The sequence below is a fragment of the Hylaeus volcanicus genome, chromosome 5, assembly GCF_026283585.1.
Source record: "Hylaeus volcanicus isolate JK05 chromosome 5, UHH_iyHylVolc1.0_haploid, whole genome shotgun sequence".
NCBI classification, from domain to species: Eukaryota; Metazoa; Arthropoda; class Insecta; order Hymenoptera; family Colletidae; genus Hylaeus; species Hylaeus volcanicus.
Genome location: NC_071980.1, coordinates 30,038,165 through 30,049,527, shown reverse-complemented (window position 1 = coordinate 30,049,527; position 11,363 = coordinate 30,038,165). Strand labels below are relative to the sequence as shown.

Here is an 11,363-nt window from a genome sequence, read left to right as displayed (position 1 = left end):
TAAAAAAGTTTTGATTCATGAGTCGCGTTTCAACTCCATTATATTGTCACGATACAACGATTGTTAAAATAGCAATTCCATGCCGCGTTACGACACATAGATGTACATTTCACTATGTTCACGTGATGTAATAGTAATTTCTCAATGTTCAATTACACTGCAATAGCCTAATCCCCGTTCAGTTATCACTGATTCTGCATGATATTTAATTCCAGGCAATTGAATATAATACAACATGTAAATTCCCATACACTTATTATTTTGTTTCCTCCTAAATTGTTATTGTTATATTACATGTAAATAATGAGTTACATATCGTACAATAATTGTACAATGGATAAAGTATGACGTATAAAGTCCCAATTCATAAGCCTTATGGTTGCAATTATCCTCAGAATTAAATAATACAAAAATTATTGTAATTTTTCGTTCTAAAATTATCCAAATTTTCAAATTGATTTAATTATATTGAACATTCATACCGAAATATAAAGTAAATACATATGTAGATAGGTAATTATATTAAGAATAATAAAATAGATTAAATACAAATCAACAATAATTCCTGTAAAGTAATACCAAGAGCTTAGTGCTTGATTCATGAATTAATTCGATAAGTATTTAGTAGAGATAAAACAAATTAATAATATGCATATATAGACCAATTACGATGCTGTGGCACAATTTAATTGATGATGTATAGTCGGTCGGAACTAATCATCAATATTGTCAGGGTCCACATCATCATGTAGCATGGAATACTTATTGGAAGCTACGAAATTCTGAAATAAACAAATTATAAACATAATGTTATAGTCGATATTAACTTTTCAAGTTTCTTCACTTACTGGAGCTTGTTCGTCCTTTGCCTTTGGCATCCTGCTAATATCATCCTTTTCTCTATCTTTTCGGTCTCTGCAAATGCAAGCGTTCAACAAACATATACATATTTTTCATAGCAGGAATAATAAAATGGTTGATACCTATCTGGACCACGACTATCGTTAGATCTTGGAGGAGCCCTCAAAGGTGGGAGTCCAGAACGCGAAGAGGCTTGACCCCGAGAGTCTCCGTATTGATCTAAATCAGGAAAGCAATATCGTATTAATATTATAAGTCAATGTAGGTATTTTTATTTATAATCTCAACTAAATTCACCAGATTGAGCGGGCTCTCTTCGCGATGCCGATATTTCATTTCGTCGACCTCTGTCGTCATCCGACCGCCATGTTGATCGACCTCGATCTGTGTCTTTCTCATCGCGACCTTCCTATTAACAATATCATACATCTGGTAAAATATGTAATACAATATATAGCATAGTAAAAACTTTTACTTTTCAAACTTACTCCATTGCGTTTACCCCATGCACCCTCCTTACCACGTTTTTCTGGATCCCTAAAAAAAAAACACCGTTAATATTCTAAACTAATTGCATTTATTTTCTTTTTTTTTATACCCGTCTTCTCTGGACTTTGATTCCGCGTATGATTTTGCAAGACGTTCTTCTATTTCTCTTTCCCTGGCAGTGGTATCCACGGGTCTCGCAGCACCAAATATATTTGCTGATGGCGCAGGAGCAGGTGCAGAAGAAGGAGCGGTAGGAGCAGCAGGAGCACCTTGAGTTGCAGATTGTTCGTCTTTTCCAACAGCCTCAATTGGTTTTGTACGAGGTTGTAGCTGCAGTTTCGGTCTAGTCTTCGATTCGACTATAACATTTGGTGTAGGAGCTTGTTATGATAACATGTACGTTTCATCGATGATATAAATATATACTATCTACATTTACTATCTACGCTGGGTTTTTCTTGTCTGCGCGGACCGTCCCGACTCCAATCAGAATCTCCATAATTACGACGCGGCCCGAAACTGCTTCCTTTGTCTCCGTCTCTTTCTCGACTACCCCTATCGTAGCGACCACCCCAGTCTCTTTCTCTGTCATCTCTGTCATCCCTGAAACCGCCTCTGTCTCTGAATGTTGGCTTTCCTCTGTCAGTGCTATCGCGCCATGCACCAGGCTTGTTATCGAGTTCGGAAGCTAAACAATAAACACGTCGATGTATTATTTTCTTGATAAGTGATTTTAAACACCTGTACAAATTTAATGATTTACATTCACGATCATCTCTTCTGTCTCTATCCCTATTATCATATCGGCTTCGGTACGAGTCCCCATCTGAAGGCAAAGTTTCGTCCCGTGGACCGCTTCTCCAATCTCCAGATGTACGCTCAGGATCATCGTAAGTATCTCTACGACTATCTCTGCCCATACGTCCACCACGACGATCATCGTTAACGCTATTTGAAACATCGATTCGTACTCTTCTTGCTTTCATAGGCTGCAAATAAAATGATTTATACATCGCCTTTCTACATTATATATACTACTACAAGCCTTACCGTGTTAGATAGATTAAGAGCATCAATTAAACTTTGACGATCTTCAAATTCAACATATCCAAATCCCTTGAGTTTGTTAGAATCTTTCGGTAAACGTATGTTAGAAATCTGAAAGTTTGTAACAATACAGATTAATATAGTGACAAAATAACTCAAGTTTATGACTTAAGAAATTAACCTTCATGTCTGCAAAAAACTCTCCCAGATATGCTTCGTCCACTTCATAAGGAAGATTAGAAAGATAAGCTACATAAGGTGGATTAGTAGGGACATCATCATCGGTCCCACGAGGGTCTCGTGCAGCTCTTGGAGCGGTAGGTAGAACAATTGGTTCTTTGCTGCTTCTTGATGTAAATCCTTCTATTACATAATAATAGCCAATACATTTTAAAGTACACTTGCAACATGCAATTAGAAATATATTTTTAGTAATTTGTTTATATTTAATATATGCATATATATATAGATACATAGAATACTGAAAACACATGACCATAATATTATTTTGTAAAATGAAATGTCTAGTTTTTTGTGTTAGAATTAAAAGATATTTGAAACCGAATTATTAGAATTATAATGAAGTGTTTTATTATGTATATTGTGAAACTGTTAAGTTTTAAATTCATATATCTTATTACTTTTACATTTACTTTAAAGCAATACAATTTTTATGATAACACCTGCTTTTAACATTTAATATAAGAATGGTAGAAATGTGGGTGATTTCCTGTAAGGCACCTAATATATAAATATATTTATCAATGAGTACCTAATTAAATATATTACGAGAATAAAAGAGTAGAAAAGATGGAAACAAAAAATTCTAAATTCCATTTACCGTGATCATTTTCCATTTCATCGTTCCAACTACTACTCAATGGTTTTATTGGCACAGCGGGTGTTGCACCATCAGTAGTAGCGAGATATGACATTAAATCGAGAGTTTTAACCTTCTTCTTCTTCTTTCCTTTCTTGCCTGAGAGAAATAAACGGAGATAAAAACTAGCATTTTTTTAAAGAGATCTCCGATATACGATGCAATATTGAAAGCATGCTGCATTTTACGGAAAGTTTGGTTATGTCGCGGAAAAATGGTAAGAACGTATAAACACCGACGCTTTCAACGCGAGAATGCGTGTGTACGAACAAAGCGTTAGGTATTTATTCCATTCCTTGTAAAAAATTTACCTGAAGACATGATTGCAGCTCGAATTTAAGGCAATGTAAATCAAATAGGCGTTCCGATGAACCGCACGACCAACCTCAGAAATCCATAAGGCATGAAACACGTTTTAGAAAGATGCATGTCGGCCAACTTTGAACATTACGAATTTTCGACGAAGGAAAAGGGAAATTTATGTGTTTATTCAGCCACTTATTAATTTTACATAAATGATTTATATAAAGCGAATTTATACTCTTTTTGACGCTGGTAGCAAGAAATAATTTTCCAATTGACCTGTTACACAAATATTTGAAAAAGTTCGAGTTCTCCAAATGGGTTAATTCCTCGACCTCGATATATTGGGAGTTTACAAAAATTCAGTGGTTAAATAAATAGAGATATGAAATAATATTACAATTGTGGAAATTTTACTGCAAAAAGAATATTCATGGTTACGGAGAAACAAAAATATCGATAACATGATTATTGAGGAAATCTTCGATTGGAAGTAACCATTTATAGAAAATTTCGGAACGCACAGTTCATTGGGAACACCATTGACTTCGTTTACACGAATCAAATAATAGCAAAATTATAACAAAGATGTTATAATAATTGATTTTAAATATTGTGTATACGGCATTCTATGATAATAAATAAATAACAAACAAGTAGTGAAGGAAAAAACTGCATTCATTCATCAATTATATGAAAATGTGATCTGATGTCTGATGGGCTACACTAGCGTCACCTGTGACTTAATAAAACTTGTATTCAAATGAGTTACTTTTGTCAAAAACCATACTTTCTTTTAATATTTTCCTCTATTTCTGTTAGTTTTTCTTCAAAATTTAATTATTTTTATAGTATTTCATCTGCAATATTAAGGCTACTTTTCAACCCTCGAATATCAGACGATAAGGAGAAATAGATGTCTAATACTTTTCAATATTTTATCAACGCGTAGAATTAGATAAAAATCATCGTGTGACGATCGAGCGACATTCCTTGTGAATCGATGTTAGTTGTAAACGTAGTCAGTAGCGCCGGCTATTACAGGAAGCAACCAGAAGCAACTGCAAAGGAGATCTGAGTCACGTGATCGTAACAGTGTGCTGAAGACATGGCGGACAAAGAGGAGACTGGGAAGACCATCGCCGAAGACTTGGTTGTTACCAAGTATAAAATGGCCGGCGAGATCGTAAATCGTAAGAAAACGACTTAACGCTCTCTAATGCAGCGCAGAAATCAAAAGTGGCACTGACCCGTGAAAACATGGGCCCTTTAATGTCGTATTTTCCGCCTAGCCATATGGAATGTGGCGCGCTAATGCCGGGCCCCCTTACCATGTGGGATAGACTAGCATTGACTATTACATTTCAATAACTTATCGATAACCTGCATATTTCATGCTTTTCTAATAATCGATCGAAAAGGAATTATTAAACTTTTTCTATTCGATCACGAGAGACGCCAGTTTTCTTCCATTATACGGAGCTTAACCATTTTTACCGATGACCATAATCCACTCGTTCTCTGATATCTCGATGTGTTGCCATTTCTGTAAAAAGACCAGCCATAGGATATTTTTTGAATATTTTTCGTACGGTCGACTTCCTTTTGCGTTAGTTCTTATTTTTATTTCAATTTATTATTTATAAGTTGAATAAAAGTTATAAATTCTATTTTAATTACATTTATGATGTTTTATGAATATGTAGTTTAACTGTACGATCTTGAACACGTTTGCTATCAATAATAAATTAATGCTTACGATTTCAGGAGTACTGAGACAAGTCTTAGATAAATGTGTTATTGGATCGTCGGTCAGAGAAATCTGTGAACTCGGGGATAAATTGTTACTCGAAGAGACCAGCAAAGTTTTTAAAAAAGAGAAAGAGTTAAAGAAGGGAATTGCTTTTCCCACATGCATATCGGTGAACAATTGCATTTGTCATTTCTCACCAATTGCAAGTGAACCGGATCTTATACTTAAAGATGAAGACATGGTAAAAGTGTAGGTTCACAATTTGTTAATATCATGACTAGCAATTTAAATATTCATCTTTTAATAATATATCTATCAACATATCATTTCCAGAGATCTTGGAGCACATATTGATGGCTTCATAGCAGTTGTGGCACATACTATTGTTATAGGTTCTTCTTCTACGAAGAAAGTTACTGGTAGAAAGGCAGATGTAGTGTTAGCTGCACATTATGCATCTCAAGCTGCCTTGAGGCTTCTTAAACCAGGTACAGAGGTAAGATTTTCATATATTCTATATTTTATTTAACCATTTAGTTCTTGACCTTTCTCTACATAATTTTCTTTCCTTCAGACTTACACAATAACAGGAACAGTGGAAAAAATCTGTGAGGCATATAAATGTAAACCAATTGAGGGAATGTTAAGCCATCAGTTGAAACAATTTAAAATAGATGGAGAAAAAACTATAATTCAAAATCCAAATGATGCACAGAAAAAAGACCATGAAAAATATACCCTTGAAACTCATGAGGTACAATGCAATTAATATACCATATGTACTTAGTGTACCATATAACTAATTATAATTAAAGAAGCATTTTTCTAACATACTGTAAACTTTATGTTTCAGGTATATGCTATGGACGTACTGGTTAGCACTGGTGAAGGTGTAGGCAGAGAACAAGATACTCGAGTTACTATATTTAAGAAAACAGAGGAAACGTATCAGCTGAAGTTAAAAGCATCGCGTATGTTTTACTCTGAAGTTACTCATAAACATGGTCTAATGCCATTTAACTTACGCACTTTCGAAGACGAGAAGAAAGCAAAAATGGCAGTCATGGAATGCGTGAATCACAGGTTGATCGAACCATTCCAAGTATGTTTCTATGATACTTATTTTTATCGTTTAATTCCAAATATTAAATATTTACACGTCTTTATCGCTGTTCTAGGTATTGTACGAAAAGCCAAATGAATTCGCTGCACAATTCAAATTTACAGTCCTGTTAATGCCCAATGGGCCACATAAAATTACGGGTCTTCCCTTTGACCTTGATACGTACCAGTCCGATTGTGTCGTCGAAGATCCTGAACTGAAGGTATGATATTAGTTTATTTTTATTTTACAATACCACCGATTTGTTTCTTTTTTTTTTTCAAGAACTTCACATTAATCGATTGTTATGCTTACAGACGCTTTTGTATACCTCGGCAAACCCGAAGTCTGCAAAGAAGAAGAAAAAGAAGGCCGAGAAGGCAGTAGGCGAAGTGGCAATGGAAGTTGACGCCAAGGCCTAACACAACCATTTTAGCGTTCATCATGACGTATTAACATCGTGCACATACGTTACTTTTTGTTTAGCAGCTTCAGAGCAGAAAGTAGACACTTGCCCCCACCTTCACCGTACCTCAATACTTGTTCCTTTTTTGGAACGCATAATTTACAAATTGTGATTTCCCATATCATCATGCCCAACATACAAAAATTATAGCTGTTTGTCTCGAGCACTTATCTATATCCGTATCAGTTCCGAAAGTGTCGAGTTCTGCCCTGAACGAATCAGACTTTTGTGACACATTATGTCGCCACTTATTGACATTTACGTTTTTATACCGGAATATCTTTTAATGGACCATGGTATTATTATACACTGAACGATAATTATTCATAAGACATTTTGCAGCTTACGTATTACATTTCAAGCATGTGAACTTACTTCGCAAATAATGTTCGGACTATATACGACTATGTTGTGCGAATTAGATCGATCGAGCCAGAAAGCGAGTCGCACGTGCATTCATATTGTGTTTCTTTCGTGGAAGAAACAACAATGAAGTATGATTTTCATTTCGTACACATTTTTTGTAACAGAAACTATATTGTGTTAAAATATCTACTTAAAATTTCGTTGCATTAAAAGAAAAATTCTTTTAACAGAATCACAGTTAAACGTATACCGCAATTTTTGAATGCACTGCCAAACGTGACATGATTCCCTTCGACACCATTGCTAGTTCTGCACTAGCTGATCTTGCATCTCGTGTCTAGTGAATGAGAATTAAAACCATACAAAAACAAATAACTATGAATTGTACAAAAGGAAAAAAAAATGTTCACATTGGGATTCCGCATAAACGATGAAATGCCAATGATTCACAGAGTATTTCGTTTCAAGAATTTCCTAACCGTCAAAAAACTTTTATTCCATTTAATTTGGCGCGCAAATTCGATTGCGTGTTTAGAGTAAAAGTTATTGGAACTAATTACAGGTGCACTTCGTGTTATTCACGTTCGAGTGAAAAAGTGAAGAATGTAAGAACAGAATATTCTTGGGGAATTATCGTCTTGCCGCGCCAAAAGACGGAAATGATGAAATATTAATACAATGTAATAATAGTTTTGTATAAGGAGGATAGATAATGTGTCTGTTATAGATATTTTTTCTACTCAAGTTGTGCATATGTCGAATGTTACCGAGTGTGCTTGTAAAACAAAAGATGTCTTAGGTCATGGTGCACTGTCCTTCATTTGCTCTAACTAGAAGATTATCTTTCCATTATATTTGGTTCAATACTTACGATAACAGTATTCACTGGACATGGAGAAAGTGAATCGATGTATTTTTCAGTCATAGAATTTTTAACGTTACATTACGTTAAAACGAAATATTAGAAATACAATTAGTGCACAGAGGTCACTACTCAAAAGTCTTTGCAATGCAAAAGAGGACTGTGCACGAAATTCATACAAACATAAAATTTAATATGGTGATATGAAATTGTTATTAAAAATTAATGACAAGCTAACGAGTATAGATTTTGACACGTGCATATTTCACGAATCATTATATTGCTCCTTTTTTTCTCTTAAAAAGTAGTTGCATTAATGCATAATCTGTAAGATACTGTCTACTTCTGAAGGTACGCAAAATTTTACGATTAAAAGTTACGATCAAGCAAGATAGAATTTTATGGATTATGACTTACTAATTTTTGTATGCAAAACGATGTCTGATGAAAAATGAAAACAAAAATCATCAGAAATATAGAATTGTATTTGCAGTCGTGTCTTTATTGTTAATGTAACAGGTATGTCATAAACTACTATAATTTTAATACTCGCTTCTGTTATATTTAAGGATAGACAAAAGGATTAGTACTATTAAAAGAAAAAATAGCAATACCAGTTTATTACGCAGTCTTAGAATGAATTAATATTAAAGCAATGTTTAAAACAATGTTACCGTGTGATACCTATTTTATAGGTTCGTTGAAGACGATACTACATCGAAAATGTTTTGATCTTTATCATTTCACGATGGTCAATGCTGACAGAATCTTGTCTGAACATTTATTTTTTAATTCAACAAAAATTAATATAAATACTGTAAATACCCGATGATGATTGTAGCCATAAATCCGTGAACAAAATGAAGGAATTTTATAATTAGAACATATCTGAATTAGATCACACAAATTTTAATTTTAATATAATCGTATTAGGAGTAGTAATATCAGCAACGTTTATCTCGCTGCCATTTTTTAGCCCAAGATCAGCTAAAGTTTTCGTTAAGTTTTCGCGAGTTTTTTCTTCAATACTTTGTACAGTTTGCATATACAGTGTTTTATTTTTGCCATCAATACATGCTGTGAGACCTGGGTTCTTCATCTGTAAATCAGATCTTTCGCAAAGAAGTTGTATCAATTCTCTTAATTTGAATTTAGGGTTACTGATCTCAATTTCTTTTGGAATTTGACTACATGCCACACAGTCTTCTTTTCTTTCAGCCTCATAAGTATAAGTATAGATTCCATCTAAATCATTAAGCACCTTTTAAAAAAAGTGATATATTAATTACATTACACCACCAAAGCCTGGCTTGAATATATGTTAACACTGCATAGTTACCATATAATTACTCAGTGATGCACTGCAACTGCTAGCTAGTTTAAATGCCTCTGTAGCACAAGCTGCAGCAATAACAGCATTTGTAGATGCTACAGCAGGTATAATATTTTTTACAACACCCTGCACTAGTCTATACGTTAAACCCTGTATATTAAATTGTGCAGCTCTCTCATTGGATTTTTCATAAATCCAGTTTATGTGTTGAGGATCATCACCATCTATTGGAGAATCGAATGGATTTTCTTTTGACCATTGTAGCACTTTTACATACTCTATGCAATGCTCTGGCAAACGTGGAGTATTTGCTATTGTACATAATGGATATGTAACCTGTATTTAAACAATTAGATTGAAAATAAGAAGTATAACATTTAATAAAAACAAATATATGTATAGAGCATTCACCTGAGGAGGATATAAATCTAAGGTGCATTCAATGCAAGCTGTCAAACCAGGTAATATTACCCTTACATTTCCTTTGAAACCTTCTGTTCCTCCATCAATCATGGGTATTACACTAGATTTATCTAACTCTCCATTTTCATAAATTAAAAGGGATAGAAGCATACCATTGATCCATCTTCTAGCAACTATTGAATCTAGGCCACAAAGTACCATATGAAACTGTCTGTAAAATTCTTCGCCTTTATCCTGTATCTTACAACAATGAGATACAACATTACAGCCTGGAATTCTACTATTTACAAATTTTGCAGCTACTTCTGCTTTCGACGAGCCGATATCTTTGTGACGAAATAGGAACTGCCTGCAATTTTACAACAAAATCAACCTCAATTTCGATAATCTGTTAGTCTTTTAGATATAAATATAACGTGTGGATGTCAGTGAATAAATAACTATGCTGTCATACCGGTTAAGGTTAGATAGTTCAATCGTGTCCATGTCGATTACGTGAATGTGCCTAAATCCCATTAGCGCTAAATCTTTAAGTAACTCACATCCTAACCCACCAGCTCCGATTACAAGAATCTTACAATTTTCTAACAAGAACTGCAAAGTTTCCGACGATGGTTCGAAGTCTGGTCTACAGAAGGGACCCGATCTTTCTAATACTTTTCGCAAATTACTCCATCGTCTGTGAGTATGATCGGTACACATCATTGGAGTACTGTTAAGAAAAACACCTTACAATTATAACAGTCGAGTATTAATACTTGAATAGAAAATTATATAAACTCTCTCTCTCTCTTAATACTATACCCTAACCTATTCGAACAATACGGGAGACATTTACGACAAACAAATTAAACGGTATCGCCATCTAGCGATGGACAGGGAACTAATTTTTCAACCTACGGCAGCGCCATCTAACGACAAAACGCCCAAGTTCATAGTGAAAATAGTTGCCACCATTGCTGCTAGATGGCGGTACTGATACCTTTAAATCAATTATGTTTAATTTTTCACAAATGATTAATTAATACGATTCTTTGCGTTATAACACTAAGATATACTGATTAATATGTAAAATTTATCATTTTTATGAAGAATTATTTAATCTAGCAATAATTATCGACCCTTTAGTTAATGGCGCCACCTTACAGAAACGGTGAGAACTATTTTTTACTACAAACTTGGCCGTTTTCCCACCGATGGCGCCACTAGCATTAGGCAATGGGAACTATTCGACGACAAACTTGGGCATTCTCAAAATACATTTTTTTCTTATTCTGGGTTTTATCCATCTCTATCATATTGTTATTTGTTTTTAATATTACTCTTTTATATCTATTTGGGTTGTTTCACGTAGCATACATTAGAGTTTATGAAGCCCCCAAGTGGCCAGCGTGTTCATACGTTAAGACGGCACTTAACACGACCCTGAGTGTACGTCATACTGATCCCAGGGCCGCCTCAATAGCCTTACAGACCCG

At 34.4% G+C, this 11,363-nt stretch overlaps 3 protein-coding genes across 5 annotated transcripts; 1 reads left to right on the top strand and 2 right to left on the bottom strand.

The window, feature by feature from the left end:
* Nucleotides 1–238: 238 nt before the first annotated feature.
* Nucleotides 239–3,747, bottom strand: LOC128876793 (eukaryotic translation initiation factor 4B-like). 3 transcript variants are annotated; one of them, XM_054123478.1, is made up of 12 exons: nt 3,589–3,747; nt 3,239–3,376; nt 2,579–2,760; nt 2,401–2,508; nt 2,114–2,339; nt 1,784–2,038; nt 1,460–1,709; nt 1,350–1,398; nt 1,159–1,270; nt 984–1,080; nt 849–915; nt 239–782 (listed from the first exon to the last, which is right to left on the bottom strand). In XM_054123478.1, the coding sequence occupies exons 1-12, from the start codon at nt 3,596–3,598 to the stop codon at nt 714–716; spliced, it is 1,563 nt and encodes a 520-aa protein (XP_053979453.1). In that variant the 5' UTR covers nt 3,599–3,747; the 3' UTR covers nt 239–713. The 3 variants fall into 3 exon arrangements, with proteins under 3 accessions (XP_053979453.1, XP_053979455.1, XP_053979454.1); XM_054123480.1 differs by having other exon boundaries at nt 1,790–2,038; XM_054123479.1 differs by having other exon boundaries at nt 2,579–2,757.
* An 865-nt stretch (nt 3,748–4,612) lies between these two features.
* On the top strand, nt 4,613–7,499 carry LOC128876796 (proliferation-associated protein 2G4). Its single transcript, XM_054123483.1, has 7 exons — nt 4,613–4,773; nt 5,348–5,582; nt 5,667–5,829; nt 5,908–6,087; nt 6,187–6,435; nt 6,512–6,658; nt 6,753–7,499. Exons 1-7 carry the CDS (start codon nt 4,689–4,691, stop codon nt 6,855–6,857), a joined length of 1,164 nt encoding a protein of 387 aa, XP_053979458.1. The 5' UTR covers nt 4,613–4,688; the 3' UTR covers nt 6,858–7,499.
* Nucleotides 7,500–8,610: 1,111 nt separating this feature from the next.
* LOC128876794 (NEDD8-activating enzyme E1 catalytic subunit) lies at nt 8,611–10,689 on the bottom strand. Its single transcript, XM_054123481.1, has 4 exons — nt 10,340–10,689; nt 9,874–10,234; nt 9,469–9,798; nt 8,611–9,390 (listed from the first exon to the last, which is right to left on the bottom strand). The coding sequence occupies exons 1-4, from the start codon at nt 10,588–10,590 to the stop codon at nt 9,028–9,030; spliced, it is 1,305 nt and encodes a 434-aa protein (XP_053979456.1). The 5' UTR covers nt 10,591–10,689; the 3' UTR covers nt 8,611–9,027.
* Between the last annotated feature and the right edge of the window lie 674 nt (nt 10,690–11,363).

Excerpts from the sequence above, each read along its gene's own strand:
- LOC128876793 (XM_054123478.1), bottom strand. Across the intron at positions 2,761-3,238 it reads TGAAATGGAAAATGATCACG|AAGGATTTACATCAAGAAGC; the intron begins GTAAATGGAATT and ends ATTATGTAATAG. Across the intron at positions 1,399-1,459 it reads TCAAAGTCCAGAGAAGACGG|GGATCCAGAAAAACGTGGTA; the intron begins GTATAAAAAAAA and ends TTTTTTTTTTAG.
- LOC128876796 (XM_054123483.1), top strand. The coding sequence starts at position 4,689 with ATGGCGGACAAAGAGGAGACTGGGAAGACCATCGCCGAAGACTTGGTT. Across the intron at positions 5,830-5,907 it reads TTCTTAAACCAGGTACAGAG|ACTTACACAATAACAGGAAC; the intron begins GTAAGATTTTCA and ends TCTTTCCTTCAG. Across the intron at positions 6,436-6,511 it reads GGTTGATCGAACCATTCCAA|GTATTGTACGAAAAGCCAAA; the intron begins GTATGTTTCTAT and ends TCGCTGTTCTAG.
- LOC128876794 (XM_054123481.1), bottom strand. The coding sequence starts at position 10,590 with ATGATGTGTACCGATCATACTCACAGACGATGGAGTAATTTGCGAAAA. Across the intron at positions 10,235-10,339 it reads GAACTATCTAACCTTAACCG|GCAGTTCCTATTTCGTCACA; the intron begins GTATGACAGCAT and ends GTAAAATTGCAG. Across the intron at positions 9,391-9,468 it reads CATCACTGAGTAATTATATG|GTGCTTAATGATTTAGATGG; the intron begins GTAACTATGCAG and ends TTTTTTTAAAAG.